The sequence below is a fragment of the Mesoplodon mirus genome (assembly GCF_964341445.2).
Source record: "Mesoplodon mirus genome assembly, chromosome: 13".
In the NCBI taxonomy this organism is placed as follows: Eukaryota; Metazoa; Chordata; class Mammalia; order Artiodactyla; family Ziphiidae; genus Mesoplodon; species Mesoplodon mirus.
In genome coordinates, this window is record NC_138989.1 from 6,580,884 (window position 1) to 6,603,399 (window position 22,516).

The window sequence follows — 22,516 nt, forward strand, 5'->3', positions numbered from 1 at the left end:
GTTAATGCAAGAGCGAGCCTACAGACACTGGATTGTAAACAAGCAACTTAATAAACTTGGTTCTTATGGTGATTTGGGGGGAGAGACAAACAGGGGGTGAGGCTGTAATGCTATAATTGTATTGTTGAATTGTTTTTATTCTCCTCCCAGTTTTTTGAAGGTTTTGTTTGTACCACACAGAGCTCTCAGAACTCCGAAAGCAGGTCTCATCAAAGAACACACGAGGTTTTGCCCAGCATTAGGCAGATGCAAAAGCATCAAAATTCTGCCTGAAAAAAATTCCTTTTCATGTCGGCAGCCTCAAAGCATCTCAAGTGTTATGATAGTTCGGTAACTAAGGGTGCAGGCTCTGAGGTCGGACTGCCTGGTTTGGGTTTCACCTTCCTTCTACATTAAGTGATCTTGGGAAAGTCACTTAACCTCTCTAAGCTTGGGCTTCCTCATCTTTATTATTATTAATTTTTGGCTGCGTTGGGTCTTCGTTGCTGTGTGCGGGCTTTCTCTAGTTGCAGTGAGCAGGGGCTACTCTTTGTGGTGCGGGTTTCTCATTGCGGTGGCTTCTCTTGTTGAGCATGGGCTCTAGGCGTGCGGGGTTCAGTAGCTGTGGCTCACGGACTCAGTAGTTGTGGCACGTGGGCTGTAGAGTGCAGGCTCAGTAGTTGTGGCGCATGGGCGTAGTTGCTCCGCAGCATGTGGGATCTTCCCAGACCAAGGCTTGAACCTGTGTCCCTTGCATTGGCAGGCGGATTCTTAACCACTGGGCCACCAGGGAAGCCATTCATTCATTCATTCATTCATTTATTTAGCTGCGCCAAGTGTTAGTTGCAGCACTCGGGATCTTCATTGAGGCATGCGGGATCTTTAGTTGCGGCATGTGGGATCTATTTCCCTGACCAGGGATGGAACCCGGGTCCCCTGCATTGGGAGCATAGAGTCTTAGCCACTGGACCACCAGGGAAGTCCTTCCTCATCTTTAAAAAGGAGATAATAGCCTCTCCCAAATAGGATTGTGTGAGAATTAAGTGAGGTAGCACATCTAATGAGCTTAGGCTAATGCCTGGCATACAGTAAGCACTCAATAAATGTTCACTCATTTTGTTAGCCATCAGAGCAGTGGTGAACCAATTCACTGAGAGAATCCATGTATGGTGTGTAAGAAATCTTGTATTAAAAATTTCATACCAATCTATAATTGTATAGTATTTCTAACAATATTTTTGTGAGAGTTGTGGCAAGATTTGAAATTAAAGTTCTTCACAGTTGAATAAAAAACTCTGACATGTGACCAAATCCAGGTAAAAAGTACAGAGTTGAAGATGAATTGAATGAGCATGAAATAAACAATGAATGAGGAAATAAGCAAATATGAAAATTTAAATTATTTTATTATAAACATTTATACAAAATAAACAACAAACACAACTGTTAAAAATAAAATTTAAACAGAATTAGGCCAGTTCATGAAACATGTCAAATGAAAAAGTAATAACAAAAACCTTATCAGCTTGTTTGAAATTACTCATCTTTAGATATATGATTCTTTGTTTCCTAGACTTAAAATAGAGATCTCCATTACACATAGTTAGGCTGTGAAATATTAAATATTATTATTATTTTTTTTTATTTATTTTTTTTTTGCAGTATGCGGGCCTCTCACTGTTGTGGCCTCTCCCATTGCGGAGCACAGGCTCCGGACGCGCAGGCTCAGTGGCCATGGCTCACGGGCCCAGCCGCTCCGCAGCATGTGGGATCTTCCCGGACCAGGGCATGAACCCATGTCCCCTGCATCGGCAGGCGGACTCTCAACCGCTGCGCCACCAGGGAAGCCCTAAATATTATTTTTAAAAGACAAACAGATTCTAAAAGATTAGCAAATACTTGCAAAGTGATCACCAAAATCTTTGTGTATTTGTTAACAAAATTATAAATGCAGAATATAAAATCTACTTGAAATAATCCAACCAAACACCAAATTGCTTAAATGAGACTCAGTTTCTGAGATGGTATCAAGAGAAAATTAAAATCTTATTTATATACAAGGTTGTATACACAAATAGGTCTTTGTCAATTTACTTAAAAAAAAAATTAAATTGGCCACCATTCCTAAAAACGCTTCCTACACTCTGCTGGAATTTAAAAGGACTTTTAATAACTTTAAGGTTACATAGAAAAATGTTTATTGTTGCAAATAATTTTTCTTTTGAACTTATAGAATTTTTCAGTATTAAGTCCAAAGCTTCTAGAGAACAGTTCTCCAGTATTAATGCTTTCCCCCTCCTCATTAAAAAAGGGATGAATTCTATGTGGGGCAACACTTCACTGTACAGAATCCATTCTCCCCAAGAAATTCCCCCTCAGAACCCAGACCCTGGCTTTCACAAATAAGCTCTTCACACAGCTGTTTTAAAGAAAAAGTTCCCACCAGACTACTGCACGCACTCTCCTTACTCATTTAAGATCAGATTTTAGAGATATTCAGTGACAAACTATCATTTGGTTAACTCTGACCAAACATGTACTAATGTCAGACAAAAGAATAAGTATCTGCTAATATCTGGAGCTAAATCTCAATCTAGAAAACAAGGATTTTATTTATGTGACTACTGTCGAAGTGTTGACTCAAGTAACATGTTCTATCTTGATTAACGCCATTACTCCATAAATAGTCACTTTTTCCAAAACTGTGTTCAAATTTCACGTCATACATTTCACAGTAAGAACCTAGACTTGATAGGTTCTGACGCTTATAATCAGTCAGTACAGAATGGCTTTGACAAACAATCACCTCATTTAAAAAAAAAATCACAAATTTGTGCTTTCTTCCTCCATTTCTGGACAAAAACCAGTCAGAAAAAATTTTAGGGTATATTGCATAGAATGACTCCCTCAAATAAATCAGCCCCCAAGAAGCATAGGATGAGGATGATGTTTTAGTATATTTCCTGTAAGAAAGTTCATTAAAGTATATCTTACACATATCTCTATTTTTTTCAGAGCCTTCCTAACAAAGATTCTGCCATATAATTTCTATTAATAGCTCTAAGTGATGGAGAAACAATTTTTACTGTCATGCGGACATTTTCAGTTTCTTTTTCTTGGCCTTCAGTACAGGAGGGAGAGAAATCTTAAAGGCTGTCCTGAAATAATACAGAGAAGGAAATACTTTTTAATGCTCTAAATCTCTATAAAGGGCAAGCCAGCCACACAGCCTCAAAGATACTTACTCGCATGTCGTGCAGATAGGGCTGAAGTTGCAGAATACTGCAAATTGAAAAAACGAAAAATGAACAGGACGGTCTAACAGCCACACAGTTGGAGATGTTTTCTGCACACTCCTCCACAACACAGAAAAACTCAGCGCTACGTGAACTTACTTGACAAGCACACGGAACACACGTAGCCGATTTCAATGAGATTTCGATGGCAGAAGCAAGCAGCCCGGTAGTCGACATGAACTGGGGGTGGGAGGGTTAACTGAGACCTCTGATCTTGATCAGGAAGAAAAACCCACTGTTAAAAAAAAAAAAGCAAGGAAATTTTATTCAAAACATGGGGGAAAACAACCCGAAGCCAGGACATAGATACCAGATATTAGCCAGTAAACACTGAGAATACTAAATTAGATTTTCCTTGGAAGTCTATTAGAAATAGACTATTAGAAATGTGTTTCTAGCCATTCCACAATTATTGAGCACCACCACACACAGTCATACAACATTCCTCATACAGCTTACAGGGTCCAAAGACTCCCTTAAGTTCAAATTCCCTAGGTCACCCCTCTGTTCCTCTCTTCCAGTTACTAGGCATCAGCCATCTTACTCCCGTTCATTCCCCAGGAAACAGGGGTCTCACTGGACTCAAGGCATTAGGTTCACTGTTGACATTTCCTTACCAGTAAATACTGCAGAAGGGAGGGCATCTGAGGCACCTTCAAGTACAGTCCCCCTGTGATGTCACAAGCCTGCAAGACAAAGGGCTCTCAGGCAAACTAGCACTCGCTTAGCTTTTCCAGCGGGAGGTCATTCTCACCAGCAACTCTTCAGGTCTCCAAAAGGAGAGGAAGATACGACACAGCGAATTAAAAGGGAATCTCTTCCCAGAGTGCAGGAGGACCAGAAACTTGCAGCTACCTCTCCAGATGTTCAAATATCTTGCGTTTTCCCCTTGGCCCACACCCTTTCACCCTTTGAAGACTGTAGTATAAGAGTACAAGCCCTTTTTCCTGTTTGTTTGCTACTGACAAATTTCTATTCTTGCCATGCTTATTCATTCTCATTGTATCTTTTAGTAACGGTTTCAGATGTAATTTACATGCTATTAAACTCACCCTTTTAAAGTGTACAATTTACTGGCTTTTAGAATATTCACAGAGTTGTGCATCTGTCACCACTGTCTAGTTGCAGAGCATTTTCATCACCCTAAAGAGATCCCGTCCCCGTTAACAGGCATTCTCCATCCCTCCTTTCCCCCGGCAACCACTCATCTGCTTTCTGTCTCTATGGATTTGCCTGTTCTGGACACTTCATATAAATGGAATCAGACAATATGTGTCCTTTTACTTCTTGCACTTAGAATAATGTTTCCAAGGTACATTCCTATTGTAGCATGTATCAGTACTTCATTCCCTTTGATGACCAAATAATATTCCATTGCATGGATAGACCACAATTTATTTATCCGTTCATCCGCTGATGGGCATTTGAGTTGTTTCCACTTCTGGGTTATTATGAATAGCACAGCTATGAATATTCACGTACAATATCTTGTATGGACACATTTTCATTTTTCTTAAATATATATCTAAGAATGGAATTGTGGACTCAACTGGTAATTCTACGTTTAACTTTCTGAGGAAGTTGCAGACTGTATTCCAAAGTGGCTGTACCTTTACACATTCCCAACAAACACCATGCACTTACCATCGAGCTTAAGAAATAGGATAATTCTAGAACCTTTGAAGCTGGTGTACTTTCTGGTTGTATCTCCCCTTCCCCACGCATCCCCAGCAGTAACCTAAACTCAAAGCTTTCTACAATTTTGTGCTTTTAACTGATCTTTTAGGAAAAAATATTTCTTGTGGTCAAAAAACGTTTATGAAAAGTTTAGTAATTTCTTCAGCCTTATTTCTGTTTTTCTTTTCCCTTTTTAGTTAAAGTAAAATTCAGTTTCATATTTTGATCAAAAATAACATCTGGTGGCGCAGTGGTTAAGAATCTGCCTGCCATTGCAGGGGACACGGGTTCAAGTCCTGGTCCGGAAAGATCCCACATGCCGCAGAGCAACTAAGCCTGCGTGCCACAACCACTGGGCCTGCACTCTGGAGCCCGTGAGCCACAACTACTGACCCCACGTGCCACAGCTACTGAAGCCCACGCGCCTAGAGCCCATGCTCCACAACGAGAAGCCACCGCAATGAGAAGCCTGCACACTGCAACGAAGAATAGCCCCCGCTCGCTGCAACTAGAGAAAGCCCGTGCACAGCAACGAAGACCCAACGCAGCCAAAATAAATAAAATAAATAAATTTATTTTTAAAAATAAATAAAAATAAAATAAAATAAAATATACCTGTTGGAGGAGTCCTGAATCGGAGTCTAACACACAGGCATCAATCAAAATATTCTGAAATGAACATTTCGAAAAATATTATAGGAATAATAATGACTACCTTACATTGAGAACCTACTATATGCCAGACTCTATTCTTAAAATGGCTTATTTAATATGCATAATAACTCTGCAAGGTAGATATTTGATTTGCATTTTACAGCTGAAGCACCCAGGCCTTGGCCGGGCGGTGGTCACAGAGCCAAGGGGAAGCAGTGCTGTCACCCCCAGTCTGCCTGTCCCCAAAGTCCATGGTCTTTTCACTATATCATGCTACCACTCCAAGATGGAGAATATTTTACATGGCTATAGCAGCACTTTAGGTTAAAACTGAAGTTTTAAGGAAGTTTTTTTTAACATATCAAAGAAGAAAACGTATTAGTGATAACTCATCTGAACACTTCAGTTATTTGCAAAGTAAAAATATCAAATCTTTATAAGACCTCCCTGAAGCAAAGAGACAGAGAAATTGAAGCAAGGTATGCAGCAAACTATAAAACCTAGAATTCTTAGCCTGGGGTCCAAGGATGGGCTAAATGGTTCCAGGAATACCACAAAACTATCTGCAAAACCGTTAGAGTGCATATTTTTCTGGGGACCCATCAGATTCTCAAGGGTCCAGGACCCAAAACAGAGAAATGACTAGTATTGTACAAAATATGGATTCCAGATTCCCAATCCCTTAATAAGTATCTAGTCAGAATACCTCTCTAAGTAGGTCATTCAAACAATAAAGTTAACTCCTTCATTATGAAACCAATATTCTTTAAAAAGAAGGCTCTCAATTCACCTGCTTCTGTGCTGCAAAGATGACATTCATGAAGTTCATATACTGTAACGTGCTGTCTTCTGCAGCTTTAATAACCTAAAAATCACATCCATGTTAATACCTTTCAGCCACATCCTAGTATTCTCACTCAAATGTCATCACAATATACTACAAATTACAACCAATATCATCTTTCTAATTTGTCTTTGACGTTATTACTAAATAATACCTAAAACTGTAAAGATGACTGCAAAAATCTCCCCCAAATCCTATCCCTCAAGAAATAACCCTTGTTAATAGCTTCTAAAGAGCACTTATGCAGGCATGGATATACACTCACACACACACCCCCCAGGATGATACTCTATCTAGGGTTCTGCAACCTGCTTTTTCAGTCCACAATATCTGGGGGAAAAATCTTACATCAATAAATTTGGATGTAACCATCCTTCGTGCTGAGTTCACAGATTTCCACTGTTTAACCAATTATCGATAGAAGACATTTAAGCAGTTTCCAAACCTCGGTTTTAGACAATGCTCTGACGAACACTCTCATCTACCCTTTGCACAACTCTCCGATTAGCTCCTAAAATAATCAGTGAGATTACTAAAGTGTCTGCATATTTAATTTTGATACATATTACCGAACTGCCCTCCAGAAAAGCTGTATCAGTTTATCCTCCCATGGGCGATGCAAGGGAATAACCACTAGTAGGGCTGACCATAATTCCAAATACTAACTGGTCATTTTCATTTCCTCTTCTGCAGATTGCTCGTTTCCCACTTGTTTCTTTAGAGTCAACCCTGAGCTGAAAGTACTTTTTCCTAATAGTTTTTTTTTTCCCATCCTTGTTTTGGGGGTTTTATTTTTTTGAGGTCTTACGCTTCCTTTTAAAGTTTCATATCATGCTTAGCAAGATACTCATCAACACAAGACTATAAACAGCTATTTTCTTCTAGAGCTTTTATGACTTGAAGTTTTACATTGAAATGTTTGATCTTTACTAGAATGTGTTTAGGTATAAGCAGTGAGATCTAGCTTTGCTTTCCTGCAAATGGCCAATCAACTGGCCCAGTACCTTTTATTGAATAATCCATTTCCCTCCCACTAATTTGAAGTGCTTCGTTGATCACATGTCAAACCCCACTGTGTACCTGGTTTCTGGACTCTAGTCTTTTCCATTATCTGTTTGCCTACTATTATGCCAGAACCACAGTCACTGTAGCTTTATAATGCGTTTTAATGCCTAAAGGAGTGTGCACAAAGAAAAAAGAGAACTGCTCACTACCCAGTTCTACAGGGTTAACGGGGAACTCACTGCAGCTGCCCACTGACAGCGCACCCTGAGAGGAGTTCAGGATGAAAAACAGGATGAGGGACTCTGTGCTTTGGAAAAATAGGCCTTTAGATAGTTAGATGCATATCTCAGGAAGAATTTCAGTGACCCCAGATTCTTGCCTCTTCGCAGGCAAGAACTGAAAAAAGAAACAGAAAAGCACTAAAATCACCAACTTAAGATATCTGTTCTTCGTGATTAGCAATAATCTTTTACCAAGATATATGCTTGACTGCATGAATTTCCTAGCCAAAAAAATCATATATAAACTGGCTTCTCCCCTACCTCTTTGGGGCAGTTTCCTCACAGCTGACTGGCTGTCTCCTGGGCTATAATCCTCAGTAAGACTCTGGATAAAACTTACAACTCACAACTCTTACGTTGTGTGTCTTTCTTTAAGTCACCTGGAGCAAGTTCCTGCCTACTATTTTCTTTCAGAAAGCTCCTGGCTATTCTCATTGATTTATTCTTTCAGATAAACTGTTGACTTTCTTAAATCCCCCCACTCTGCCAGGAAAAAAAATCTGATTAATATTCTGAGATTGCATTGAACTTACAGTTTAATATTGGAAAAACTGGCACTGAAGAATAAAATATGGATCTCCAAAAACTAGTGGTTACCAGTGGGGAGAGGGAAAAGGCGAGGGACAATACAGGGGTAAAGGATTAAGAGGTACAAATTATTATGCATAAAATAAGCTACAAGGATACACTGTACAACTGTACAAAAATATGGAGAATATAGCCAATATTTTATAATAACTATAAATGGAGTATAACCTTTAAAAATTGTGGATCACTGTATCATACACCTGTAACATAAATAATATTGTATATCAACTATACTTCAATTTTAAAAAAGTACAAATTTTATTGGAACCATACAGAGAAGATTAGCATGGCCCCTGCGCAAGGATGACACGCAAATTTGTGAAGCATTCCATGTTTTTAAGTGAGACAGTGGCTTGGACATATATACACTACCAAATGTAAAATAGATAGCTAGTGGGAAGCAGCCACATAGCACAGGGAGATCAGCTCAGTGCTCTGTGACCACCTAGAGGGGTGGGATAGGGAGGGTGGGAGGGAGATGCAAGAGGGAGGAGATATGGGGATATATGTATATGTATAGCTGATTCACTATGTTATAAAGCAGAAACTAACACACCATTGTAAAGCAATTATACTCCAATAGAGATGTTAAAAACAATAATAATAAATAAATAATAAAGTACAAATTTTAAAAAGAAAAAAATATGGCTCTCCATTTATTCAATTCTTTCACGTCTCTCAGAATTTTAGTTTTTCACCCTAATCAATTTTACGTATTGCTTGTTAATTAATTCTGGGTACTTAATATTTATTGTTTCTATTATAAATGGGTCTTATTTCCCATTATGTTTTCTAATTGGCTTTAGCTGGTATAAAAACATCATTTTAATATCTTTTTAATCTTACCAATATCCTTGATTTCATCTCCTGATTATCTATAAAGAGATAAAAACAGTTTACAATTTAACTGAATCTTATTAAACATATTACATATAAGGTTTTCTCACCAATTTTTAAACAGTACTTCAAAGTTATAGTAGTAAAATAAAGATTACAGTCTCATAGAAGAATGTAGGTGCCTACCTTTAACATCCTTGTTCATTCTATGAATGTCTTATTTTCTTAGCATTAAGGAATTTAAAAATATTATTTCATACATATTAAGAGTAAACAGAAAAATAACCTCAATTTTAGTTAAATAAATCCAGCATCCACCCAGCTGAAAAAAGGAAAAGCTCCAAGGCCCACAATAAACACATAAAACAAGATTGATTGGGAGCTTTCAATTACTAACTCTGTAATCAAGTGGGCTTTGTAACATGACCAAAATATGATCTTTGTCCCAGAAAATTAAAATTAGTAGATTTGATTGTTCTTTGATTATCCACCTGCTTGTTCTATGATTATCCACCATGTCCTGGATTTGAATGCTGGGAACACAAGTAAATCAATACACCATCAAATGAGATAATGAATTTGAAAAGCATACCCAGATGATCAGACACCCCCAGTCAAGGTCTGGACAGACTCAATATTGTACAAAACTAACAAACTAAATTACTTAAGATTGGGAAAATATCACACAAACATAATCAAAATGCTTATAAACGTGTGCAAAATAGTGCATTCTCCTGTAGAGAAGCAGCTACTCGTTTAATAAGCCCCAGGGTTAGTAAATGGCTTTTAAAATCAAACCCTGCTTCCAACACAAGAGAGACAAAAAAAAAATTTTTTTAATTTGTCTAATAAAAAGCAAAGAAGCATCCTGAAGAACAATGCATTATGAGTAAGACATACTAGAGAAACTAGAGTTTTCTCATTCTTACAGCTTGTCCTAAAAACATGTCAAAGGCAAGATAAACTATTTTTTGATTATCTACCACTTTAGAATACTCATGCCTTCCATTAACATGGGCACCCAAGGTTCTGAGAACTATCACAAGTTCAGATCTCTTTATTACAAAAAAACACCTTCTGAATGATTAAAACACCAAGGATACAGCAAAGAGCTTTGGCAAGGGATCCTGCCAGCAGAGTTTCTGTATGTTGACCCTCTATGTCACCTGTAGATAACAAAAAACATTAAAAAGGGAATTTTTAGGTACTTTCTTGACCTAAAATCGTTTTCAAACCAAAGCATTCTTCTTCATGAATGAAATCAGATGACATTTTCAAACTGGGTTTAAAAACATAGATAAGCAATTTTTAAACATTTTCTCAACTTAAAATACCCCGGTGGTTGGGGGCTGAAGGAGCAGGAATGGAGGGTTGTTGTTTAATGGATATAAAGTTTCAGTTTTCGATGATGAAACAGTTCTGGAAATGGACAGTGGCGATTTTGCACAACAGCGTGAATGTACTTAACGCCACTGACCTATACACTTAAAAATGGTTAAAATGGTAAATTTTATGTTATAAAAAACAGATAATAAAAAATATCCTGGTGTTGCTGGGAACGGTTGTGGTTCCTCAATGACCTAAGTGGTAGCAGAGGCCCTGTGCAACTGCAGGCAGCCCGGACAGTGGCCCGTGGCCAGGCCCCGAGCCTTCCCACTGCCTCCCACCTGCCTGGGAAAGCCGTGAAAAGAGGACTGGAGAAAGTGCCCTGGCTGTGGGAGGCAGGGACGAGGTTTACAACTTATTCGGAGACTTGAGTGAAAAACAGTCACTCTCATAAAAATCAAAATTTTATACCTTCAGCGCAAGAAGGTGGGGAGCCCAGATTGACACGCTGTGTGCACAGGGCCTGCAACTGGTCCAGGAGCACAGAGACCCCATGGGGAGTTCAGACCAGGAAAGGTCTGGAACACCATACTGAGCAGTTGGGACTTTGCCCTGGGGACCACTGGCTGCTCAAAATATGATTCGAGAACCAGCTGTAGGAATATCACTAGGGAACTCAATAGAAACACAATTTCTTGGGCCGTCCCTAAACCACTGAATCAGAAACTATGGAGTGGGGTTCCGTATTTCATTTTAACAAGCCCTCCAGGTGATCTTTAACAGTTTTATTGGGGTATAACTTACAGATCACAAAATTATCTTTTTAAGCACACAAGTCAATGATTTTTAGTAAATTTATAGGGATGTAAATCCTCGCCACAATCCAATTGTAGAACATTTCCATCACCCCAAAAGATCACTTGGGCCCATTCCCATCACTTCTCTGCTCCTCCCCAGCCCCAGGAGAAATCATTAATCCACTTTCTGTCTCTAGAATTGCCTTTTCCCTACAGGTGATTTGGACACAGGAGACAGATTGAAACCACTGCCTGCAGGCAACAGGGAATCAGCAAAAGGTCTTTAAGGGCGGGAACAGCAGCTCTGATGTTTAGGATGATACCTCTAGAGGCTGAGTGGAAAGACTGGAACGGAGAGAGACAGGAGTCGGTTAAGAAGTTGGTAACAACGATCTGGAGCAAAGGCTCTCCACCTGGGCAACTGTGCCCTACGGGGGACATTTGGTTCTCACAACCGGGGGATATTACGGCATCCAGTTCGTTGAGGCCAGGGATGCTGCTAAGTATCCTTCAAAGCACAGGAAAGCCCCACAATAAAGAATTACCCAGCCCGAAATGTCAGCACTGCCAAGGCTCAGCTAGATGGCAGGTAATAAGGGGTCAGACTTTGGAGATACTGCTGAGGATAGATTAATAGGATCTCATAGCTGATTAGATGTTGGATGAGGAGGAAGGAGTCAAAAAAGAAAATTTTGGAAAAGTAGGTGGCTGTGGGGGTGACAGAAATAAGAAATGGAAATGGTGGTCTGAGAGAAAAGATAATGAAACTGGCCTGGGCCGTGTTAATGAGACTGTGGGACATTTAAGTGGAGACATTTGCAGCTTGAAAGAAAGGCCAGATTAGAGACAAAGACGGGGAAGTGTTCATACATAAATGATAATTAATGACAAGAGTGGATGAGAACACACAGAGGGAGAAAATAAGAAAATAACCCGGCAGAATAAAAAAAAGTATATATTGTTAAGAAACAAGAAGAAAGAAGAAAAAGTCAGAAATGGAAGAAAGAATGGTCCAAAAAAGAGGAAAAATAGGTCAACAGGCTATCCTCAGAAACCAGAGTATTTTAAGAAGCGGAAGATGGTGAACAGTGGCAATGCTGCAGAGGTCAGGCAACTAATGCACAGGCTTTGATGGAAAAGATTTTTTAAAAGAAAAGAGGGAATGAAGGAAATAGTATCAAGATCCTCAAAGTTTTGGTCTCAAAGCCTCAAGGACCTCCACATTCAACTCCACTTGCAAATAGCAATAATAGAAGAAATTAAAAAAAAAAGCTGAAAGCAGTTACTCTTGGTCATTAGATCCTTGATCTCTTCAACAATAACTTCATTTGCTGCTGTTAACAGCTCATATTTTCCATCTTTACTTCCGGAGGGAGTAAATTCAGAAGAAGGGTTGCCAGGGTCTCCAAAGAAGTCTCCGAGTCTGCCATTCTTTCCAGGATATAAGAATCGACTGAAACAGAAAAACAAAAAACCAGAAGGAACCTAGTTACACCAGGACTTGAAGCCCTCACTAAACATCAAAATGAAATCCAGCACAGATAACAAAAACCACACCAATTCCAGACTCTCAAGATTCCATAATAAATTTCAGTTTTAAAGAATGTAGAAAATAGGCAAATGGGCAAACATGAGTCTACCACCACAGAATATTTTGATGATTCCACTGTTTTCTTAAAAAACGAGAAGAATAAAGAAGGTACTGGGTTACAGTCTCTTGAAATGCTTCATACCAAATTCTTACCTACTACTAGTTTATTATTTGAGGTATATTTATCTACCCCAGTAGTGTCTGGTCCAAGGGTCCCTAAGCACTGAACAGGAAGAGTCATCGTAATGGTCATACCTTTCTTGAATGTGACTTGCCATCACAGCAAGTTTGTTGGAACGGTTCATGAATAAATGAGAATTTCCTAGCACCATCACTGCATCTATGCATTTTGATAAAGTAAACTGTTGAAAAACAGAAGACAAAAGAAAGGTAAGTTAGCTATCCAAAGAGCTATGTCAGGTCTTGAAATGATTAAGATTTCATTTAAAGTTTAGACAATTATTCACTTCTAAAAATTTGCTCTGGAGCTCCCCCCCTCCAAAGTCATAAGCAAAAACATTTGAAACCTACAGTTCTCCAATACTGAACAGCACAGACTTGCCCATTTCTGACCTGCTTAGAAAAACAACATATGGCAGGTCAGATCCCACGGAGAGAGCAAAATGAAGGAAGAATTGCTGTTGGGGGATGGGATGGAACTGAGGAAGTAAGGAGATACGGTCCTTTTTTATAAACATGATGACTGATTTGTGCTAGAGATGACCTAAATATAATTTAGTCAGTAGCATCAATCTTTACTAATACTGGTTATAGAGAATTGCCCTTACTTTTTTTTTTTTTTTTTTTTTTTTTGCAGTACACGGGCCTCTCACGGTTGTGGCCTCTCCCGTTGCGGAGCACAGGCTCCAGACGCGCAGGCTCAGCGGCCATGGCTCACGGGCCCAGCCGCTCCGCGGCATGTGGGATCTTCCCGGACCGGGGCACGAACCCATGTCCCCTGCATCGGCAGGCGGACTCTCAACCACTGCGCCACCAGGGAAGCCCTGCCCTTACTTTTTCTCCTCCCTTACGTAACTGTCTACCAGCTGCATTTTCATCCTCCACGATAATGAAAACAGCCCAATTTGAAATATAAACCCAAGAAAGACAAAAATTCCAACTGAGACAAGAAATCATATGCAAAGACATTCATTTTCACTGTTACTTTTCCAGCTGTTATACTGTTAATTGATACAACCTATTTATTCATAAATAAATATATTCATAGCAAAAATATGGATAAACCTGAAAAAAAAAGAAAACTATAGTTTTCTAAGTTTACTTATGAAACCAATTCTACATCAGTACAATATTCCACAAATGTTTTCTGCATAACATTCAGGGAATAGCAAACATATCACAACTTCTATGATAAAATTACTAGCAAACTATTGCTACACATGGAATAGACAATTAATATATACTGATTAAATTGGTAATTGTAAAACTTTTGAATTCATTCATTAAGTATCCTGAGCACCTATTATGTGCCAGGCGAAGACCCCTTCTTTCAGGGAGTTTACATTCCGACAAGTACCAATATTACTAAAAAAACACAGGTGGATATTTTTATGATCATGTAATAAAGCATGTTTCTCTTAAAGAAATACTTCAAGCAGAAAATAAAACTGATAAATTTCACTCATTCTATTTTTGAAAATGTAAAACAAACCTATTAAAATTTCTGTATGGCAAAAAAAAGACTAAATAAAAAGAGTGAGAGGCAAATTACAAACTGGAAAAAAATAATTGCAACGTATGACAGATGAGTTAACCTTTAATATAAAGAGTGTCCACAAACCATTTAAAAAAAAAAAAAAAAAGGAACATGCAAAGTGAAAAATGGGCAATGCCCCAGAGGAGAAATACAAAGGACCATTAAATATACAAAAAGCAAATTGAGATCATTTTGGTATATCATACTGGCAAAAGATAAAATAAGGAAACAGAGCATCTTGTGTTGGTACCAAAAAAAAAAAAAAAAAAAACCAAACCCAGAATCCTCATACACCACTGATGAGAGTTCAAAAGACAGTCTTCCTGGAGAATATGGTAATATGCAGTGATATACTGGTCTAGCTGTACAATGGAATTCTACTCAGCAATAAAAAGGAATGAACTACTGATGCATGTAGCAACATGGACAAATTTCAAAATAATTATGCTGAGTGAAAACACCAGACCAAAAAAGAAAAAAAAAAAAACCCAAAACAAAAAACTGTTTGATTCCATATATATAAAATACCTAAAATATGCAAACTAATCTATAGTGACAGAAAGCAGATCAGTGGTTGCCTCGGGAGGGGACAGGCAGAGAGGTGGGTGGGATGAATTCAAAGGAACAGGAAGAAACTTTGGGGGTGATGGATCTATATGTTCATTATTTTGATTGTGGTGATAATTTCATGAATGTATACATAAGTGAAAACATAACAAATTAAACACTCAAAACATAACAAATTAAACACTTTAAACATGTGCAGCTCATTGTATGTCAACTCTAGCTTGATAAAGTTATTTTTTAAAAAGACACCATTAAGAAAATGTCCAACTTAAAATTTTTTAAACTGGGCAAAATATTTGAATACAAATTTCACCAAAGAAAATATATGGATGGCTAATAAGCATATGAACAAAAGACTCAACATCATTAATCATTAGGGAAATGCAAATTAAAACCACAATGAGAGAGTACCACCTACACTAGAATGACTATAATCAAAAAGACAGACAAGTGTCAGCAAGGATGTGAAGAAAAGACTGGAACTCTCATACATTTCTGATGGGAATGGAAAAGGGTGTACCAACTTTTTTTTTTTTGGCCACTTTTTAAATTTTATTTTATTTCATTTATTTATTTTATTTTTTGGCTGAGTTGGGTCTTCGTTGCTGCGGGCTGGCTTTCTCTAGTTGCGGCGAGCATGGGCTACTCTTCATTGCAGAGCACAGGCTTCTCATCGTGGTGGCTTCTCTTGTTGCAGAGCACCAGCTCTAGGCACGTGGGCTTCAGTAGTTGTGGCTTGCGGGCTCAGTAGTTGTGGCACACAGTCTTTGTTGCTCTGCAGCATGTGGGATCTTCCTGAACCAAGGCTCGAACCTGTGTCCCCTGCATTGGCAGGTGGATTCTTAACCACTGCACCACCAGGGAATTCCCAGGGTGTACCAACTTTTGAAAAGTTTGGCAACGTCTTAAAAAGTTCAGTCTAAACTTACCATATTACCCAGTAATTCAACTCATAGGTCTCTAACTACTCAAGAGAAATGCGAACATATGCTCATACAAAGACTTGTTTGTGAATTACCAGCATTATTCATAATAGTCAAAAAGGGGAAACAATCTAAATGTCTGTGAACAGATAAACAAGAGGTATATTCATACTATAAAATACTGTTCAGTAATAAAAAGGAACTACCAATACGTGCTACAACATGGATGAACCTCAAAAATATTATGCTAAGTAAAAAAAGCCAAAATCAAAAGACTACCTATTACCAAAACTCACCCAATATGAAAAAGATCATTCAAATAGTTTAATTACTATTAAAGAAATTTAATTCATGGTTTAAAACTTCACCAAAAAGCAATCTCCAGGTCCAGACAATTTCATTGGAGAACTATACCAAAAGTTTAAAGAACTGATACCAATTCTAAATAATCTCTTCCAGAAAACAGAAGAGAACACTTCCCAATTCATTTTATGAAGCCAGTATCACCCTTAAGCCAAAATCAGCCAAACACAGTACAAAAAAGAAAAAAAAAAAACTATAGACCAGCATCTATCATAAAATAGATAAAAACTGAATCCAAGTGGGGTTCATTCTGGGAATGCAAAGCTGGTTCGATATCTGAAAATCAATCAGTGTAATCCACCATATTGACAGGCTAAAGAGAAAAATCATTAATTGATGCAGAAAGATTATTTGACAAAACTTAACATCCATTCATGATAAAAATCTCCAAGCAAAACTAGGAAGAGAACTTCCTGAACTTGATGAAGAGCATCTACAAAAAAAATCTACAATTTACACCATACTTAACAGTGAAAGACTGAATGCTTTCCCTCTAAGATCAGGAGCGAGGTAAGGATGTCCATTCTCACCACTCTTATTGAACGCAGTACTGTAAGTCTTATTAGTATAAAAGGTATGTGCATTGGAAAGGAAAAAAATAACTGTGCCTACTTGCAGATGACATGACTGTCTATTTAAAAAATCCCAAGGAATCTACAAAAACACTGCTAGGGGGGGCTTCCTTGGTGGCGCAGTGGTTGAAAGTCCACCTGCCGATGCAGGGGACACGGGTTCGTGCCCCGATCCGGGAGGATCCCACATGCCACGGAGCGGCTGGGCCCGTGAGCCATGGCCGCCGAGCCTGCGCGTCCGGAGCCTGTGCTCCGCAACGGGAGAGGCCACGGCAGTGAGAGGCCCGCGTACCGCAAAAAAAAAAAAAAAAAAAAAAACCCACTGCTAGGACTAATAAGTAAGTTAAGCAAAGTCCCAGCATATAGGAGCAACACACAGAAATCAATCATATTTCTATACACTAATATTAAACAGGTAGCAACCAAACTTTGAAACATAATACTCATTTACAATTGCTAAAAAACATGTATTTAGGTATAAATCTACAAAACTTGTCGATGAAAACTATAAAACGCTAACGAGCGAATTCCCTGGTGGTCCTGTGGTTAGGACTCTGCGCTTTCACTGCTGAGGGCCCACGTTCAATTCCTGGTTGGGGAACTAAAATCCTGCATGCCGCAAGGTGCGGCTAATAATAATAATAATAATAATAAAAACAGCTAACATAAAAAAGTCACAACAGCAAATGCTGGTAAAGATACAAAGAACTGGACCTCTCATACTTTGCTGGTACGAATGTAAAATGGTATAGCCACTCTGGAAAACAGTAAAGCAGTTTCTTATAAACTCAAACATGTGATTAACATACGACCCAGCAGTCGCACTTCTGGGCATTTGTCCCAGAGAAATGAAAGCTTACATCCACACAAAAACCTGTATATAGATTTTCAGAGCAGCTTTTTTTTTTTTTTTTTTGCGGTACGCGGGCCTCTGAGTGTTGTGGCCTCTCCCATTGCGGAGCACAGGCTCCGGACGCACAGGCTCAGCGGCCATGGCTCACGGGCCCAGCTGCTCCACGGCATGTGGGATCTTCCCGGACCGGGGCACGAACCCGCATCCCCTGCATCGGCAGGCGGACTCTCAACCACTGCGCCACCAGGGAAGCCCCAGAGCAGCTTTTTATGTAATAGCCAAAAATTGGAAACAGCCCAAATGTCCTTTGATAGGTGAATGATTATACAAACCATGGTACATCACACCATGGACTACTACTCAGCAATAAAAAGGCCAAACTTTTGTACATGGAACAACTTGAATAGATCAAGGGCATTATGTTGAGTGAAGAAAAGCCAGCCTCAAAGGCTGCATACGGTCTGATCTATTTACATAACAAAATTCTAGAGATGAAGAACAGATTAGTAGATTAGTACCAGGGACTAGAAAGTTACAGCAACCATGAAGGATGCCTCCGCCACGGAGCTCCTGTGTGATGAAACAGCTCTGTATCTTTTTTTTTTTTTTTTCCAGCTCTGTATCTTGATTCTGGTTGGGGTTACACAAATCTTACATGTGATAAGACTGCAAGAATTAAACATACACACACAAGTAGATGCAAAACTGCTGGGATCTGAATAAAGGCTGTAGATGGTACTGATGTCAATTTCCGGGTTTCGCTATTGTACTACAGTTATATAAGATGTTACTACTGGGAGACGCTGAAGCCAGGGCACACAGGACCTCTCTGTACCACTTTTATAACTTCCTGTGAGTCTGTAACTATTTCAAAACAATATATTTCAAAATAGAAAGTTTTTTTAAAAAAAGACTATGTATTATATGGAATCGACATATGAAATGTCCAGAAAAGTCAATATAGAGACAGAAAGCAGATCAGTGGTTGCCTACAACTAGGGGATAGAAGCAGTGACTGCAAACAGGCACAAGGGAACTTTGGGGGGAAATAGAAATGTTCTAAAATGGAATTGTGGTGATGGTTAAACAACTTTACTGTGATTTTTACTAAAAAAAACACTGAACTGTACATTATAATGGGTGAATTTTATGATATGTAAATTATACCTTAATAAAAAAGCAACATAAACATATACTCAGTCAAACCAGAATTATCCAAAAGCCTTCTCAAGCAATCTTACCTGAGATTCCTTTAATGCTTGCTTTCCCCACCAAATTGGGTTGGTATCAACTATGATAACCAGAAGATTCAATTCATCTTCTGAAAATATTAACAAAAAATAAAAAACATTAGCCTCATAAAAGTGAAACAAAGCTAACATTCTCCATTTGTAAATTAAATCCAGAGCAAGCACCACTACATGCCTTTACATGTTTATCATCCTACAATCATGAAATTAACACAAGGCCAAGTTCTTTTAAAGCTCTGGGGGCCCTTAGCAAGCTCTTGCTTGCCTCCTGTACACCTGTACCTTTCATGCACTAGAATGTAAGCTTCCTGAGGGGGGATTTTTGTTTCTTTTGTCACTGCTTATCCTCTGCTCCGAGCACAATGCCTAGCATGTGGTGGATGATCAATAAATATCTATTTTATGAATCCAAAGACAAATGCATTTTAAATGGCTGGTCAAGGACAGAAGGCACTGATTAACCAGTAGTTAGAATCACTAGTAGAATTTCAGGCACGGGGTGGCAGGGGGGTAGATTTAAAGGGAGACACAGAATCAATTTGGCTCCAAGTCCATCAAATCACCTAGCAGCAAGGCCAGTTATACTTAGGAACCAATCTTTAAAAGGTGAAAACGAAGGGAATTCCCTGGCGATCCAGGGGTTAGGACTCCGAGCTCTCACTACAGAGGGCCTGGGTTCGATCCATAGTCGGGGAACTTAAATCCCATAAACCGTGAGGCCAAAAAAAAAAGAAAAAAGAAAAAACAGGTGAAAACCAGAGTGGAAAGCACTTGCTCTGTCAAGATTTTACTGTGAAAAATATGAGGCTACTCTCTACAGAGTGACAGACACAACTAAAGAGGCTAACTTAACATATGAGTTCATTCAACAAACATTTACACTAAGTACCAGTGTTAGGTGTTGGGGGTAGGTGTTGAGGATACTGAGTCCAAGCCCTCAAGGAGCCTACATTCTGAGGTGACAGACATATGAACCCAAAAGCACACACTGTTACGAAAAACCCAGGATGCTCCTTTAATAGCAAAAAGCAACAATGCCTTTCCTGCCCCCATACTTTCCATCCTCCAGTTCCCTGTTCCCTGTATCAGGATAATCCCACCCCATCTTTGATGTCTGCTTACATACCCAAATCCTATTTACTCTCTAAGGCCCCAAACCAATGCTACGTCTTTACCCAGAAGTCCTCTCTAGGTCTTCCAACAGGTCCTGGCTCCCCCATCTCAGGAGACTGGAAATCTCAGCCCCTCTGCATCAGGTCCAGTACATGTAATCCTATCATCCCATCCCATGCTGACAACTCAGCAAGGGACTTATTGCTATGTTTTGCTATCTTTCACCACTTATAAGATGTACTCCCTCCTTTCTTTTTTTTTTTTTTTTTTTACGTTTGACAGATGCTGAACTGAGGATGGTATCTTACCCTTATGACTGATCGCATTTTATTTTCTCTTAGTGGTATATTAAATAAAATAAAAGCACGTTTCATAATCAATACTGTCTTAGATTAGGGGAAACATGGTATTTCTCTTTTGCAGGAGAAAGTAACTTGCTCTAAGTCACATGGCCTGCTAGCAAGTAGCAAAGCTAACACCCAGCTTTTTTTTTTTTTTTTTGCGGTACGCGGGCCTCTCACCGTTGTGGCCTCTCCCGTTGCGGAGCACAGGCTCCGGACGCGCAGGCTCAGCGGCCATGGCTCACGGGCCCAGCCGCTCCGCGGCATGTGGGATCTTCCCGGACCGGGGCATGAACCCGTGTCCCCTGCATCGGCAGGCGGACTCTCAACCACTGCACCACCAGGGAAGCCCAACACCCAGCTTTGAAGACAGATCTGCTTGACTCTAATGACTGTGGCTTTTCAAAGCCCCACTGCCTACTTCTGAGCACCAAGAGCATCACTTCTCTCCTAATGACAGCACTCGCTACCTCCTTTTACACTTAGCTGTGTTTCTGATCTCTCTTCCCAACTCTGCCCTCTAAACCGAGGACTCCTTAAAGAATGAGGAATGAATAACATAATGTTGCAAAAATCACAGAAGAAAGTGCCTCGCACAGAAGAGGCACTTACTTGTGTCTCCCACAGGCCCTCACTCCTCTACCCAAAAGCCTTTGGCCTTATTCTCCCATCAGGTCCCACCTCCCAACTCTCAGGGCCTTCCTTGCTACTATCAAGCCTGATGCCTGTCAGGAGACGTGTGTATCCATACACATGGAATGTCCCTATGAATTTCCTTCTTTGGGTCTCTACCTCCGCATTTGTAGACAGGGGCCATACAAGGTCTGCACCCCTCACAGGGTTGTGATATTGATGAAAACAGATGAAGGATGCATGCACAACTGTTATGGCCTCTGAAAGGACCTGTTTCTACTCTTGCTCTCCGCAGTCCATTTCCCACACAGCAGCCAAAGTAATCTTTTAAAATCATAAATCAGGGACTTCCCTGGAGGTCCAGTGGTTAGGGCTCCATGCTTCCCGTGCAGGGAGCACAGGTTCGATCCCTGGTCGGGGAACTAAGATCCCGCAAGCCACTGCGTGGCAAAAAAAAAAAAAAAAAAAAAATTGTAAATCAGATAGTAAACCTACCTTGCTTAAAGCCCTAAAACGGCTTTGTATTACACTTAAAATAGAGATCAAGCCCCACAAGGGCCCTGCACCTGGCTAGCTCTCTGATCTCATCCTTCTAGCCCACCCTGCTCCCACCACCCTGGCCTCTTTTTTCTCCCTTTAAGATATCAGGCTCTATAACTGGTAGCTTAATGTATGAACGAAAAGTCTCTCCACCTTCCTCTCCCCCCGGGTGCCCCCTCTCCGTGTTCCCATTGCAGCTCGACTTGCCACAGGGTCTTCATCAAGTCACTCAAGTCTTAGTTTCAATATCACTGGTCTTCCCTGGACTCCTATCGAAAGCAGCTCCTTCTTGACCATCCCCTAATCACAATCGACCCCATCATCACTTTATATTGTCGTCACAGCTCTTGTCACCCTTCGAAATTAGTTTTATTTACTTGCCTACTGTCTGTCTCGCTCACTAGACTGTAACCTCCACGAGTCTGTAACGTTCTCTATGTATCTCCCAGGGCATGAAATAACGCCGGGCACACAAGAGGCGCTCCGAAAATATTTACTGAATGAGTACATTCGCTACTCCTCTAAGGACCAAACAAGTTCCACCCAGCCCCCAGAATATACTGATACTCCATTTGGCCGGTCCTGGCCGGGTAAAGTCCGCTCAGCCCCGAGGTCCGGGTCCCGTCGGCGCGGCCCTCACCGTCTGAGACCATATCTGCCCGTGTCCCTCAGCGAACAGCCACTTGCAGTCAAGCGGGCCTCCGGGCTACGGCGCACCCCGACTTCCGGCCCCTCCGAGTGACGTAAGAGAGGGCTGGGCTCCGGCCGC

The 22,516-nt window shown here is 40.0% G+C and overlaps 1 protein-coding gene across 3 annotated transcripts; it reads right to left on the reverse strand.

The window, feature by feature from the left end:
- Window positions 1-1,364: 1,364 nt before the first annotated feature.
- On the reverse strand, window positions 1,365-22,477 carry GTF2H3 (general transcription factor IIH subunit 3). Of its 3 annotated transcripts, XR_014295683.1 has the most exons (14): window positions 22,388-22,477; window positions 19,112-19,191; window positions 13,131-13,237; window positions 12,571-12,737; window positions 10,265-10,327; window positions 9,348-9,377; window positions 9,171-9,199; window positions 6,397-6,471; window positions 5,568-5,621; window positions 3,893-3,961; window positions 3,375-3,510; window positions 3,225-3,261; window positions 1,819-3,137; window positions 1,365-1,587 (listed from the first exon to the last, which is right to left on the reverse strand). XR_014295683.1 is itself a non-coding variant. In XM_082640322.1 (13 exons), the coding sequence occupies exons 1-13, from the start codon at window positions 22,398-22,400 to the stop codon at window positions 3,068-3,070; spliced, it is 930 nt and encodes a 309-aa protein (XP_082496448.1). In that variant the 5' UTR covers window positions 22,401-22,477; the 3' UTR covers window positions 1,365-3,067. The 3 variants fall into 3 exon arrangements, 2 of the variants coding, with proteins under 2 accessions (XP_082496448.1, XP_082496449.1); XM_082640322.1 differs by having other exon boundaries at window positions 1,365-3,137; XM_082640323.1 differs by having other exon boundaries at window positions 1,365-3,137; window positions 22,315-22,393.
- Between the last annotated feature and the right edge of the window lie 39 nt (window positions 22,478-22,516).

What these genes read in the sequence shown, in the direction of transcription:
- GTF2H3 (XM_082640322.1), bottom strand. An exon ending in CCTTGCCAAAGCTCTTTGCT is followed by an intron (nt 9,378 to 10,264) that starts GTATCCTTGGTG and finishes TAAGAAAATAAG; the next exon opens with ACATTCATAGAATGAACAAG. An exon ending in AGATGAAATCAAGGATATTG is followed by an intron (nt 6,472 to 9,170) that starts GTAAGATTAAAA and finishes TGTGATTTTTAG; the next exon opens with GTTATTAAAGCTGCAGAAGA.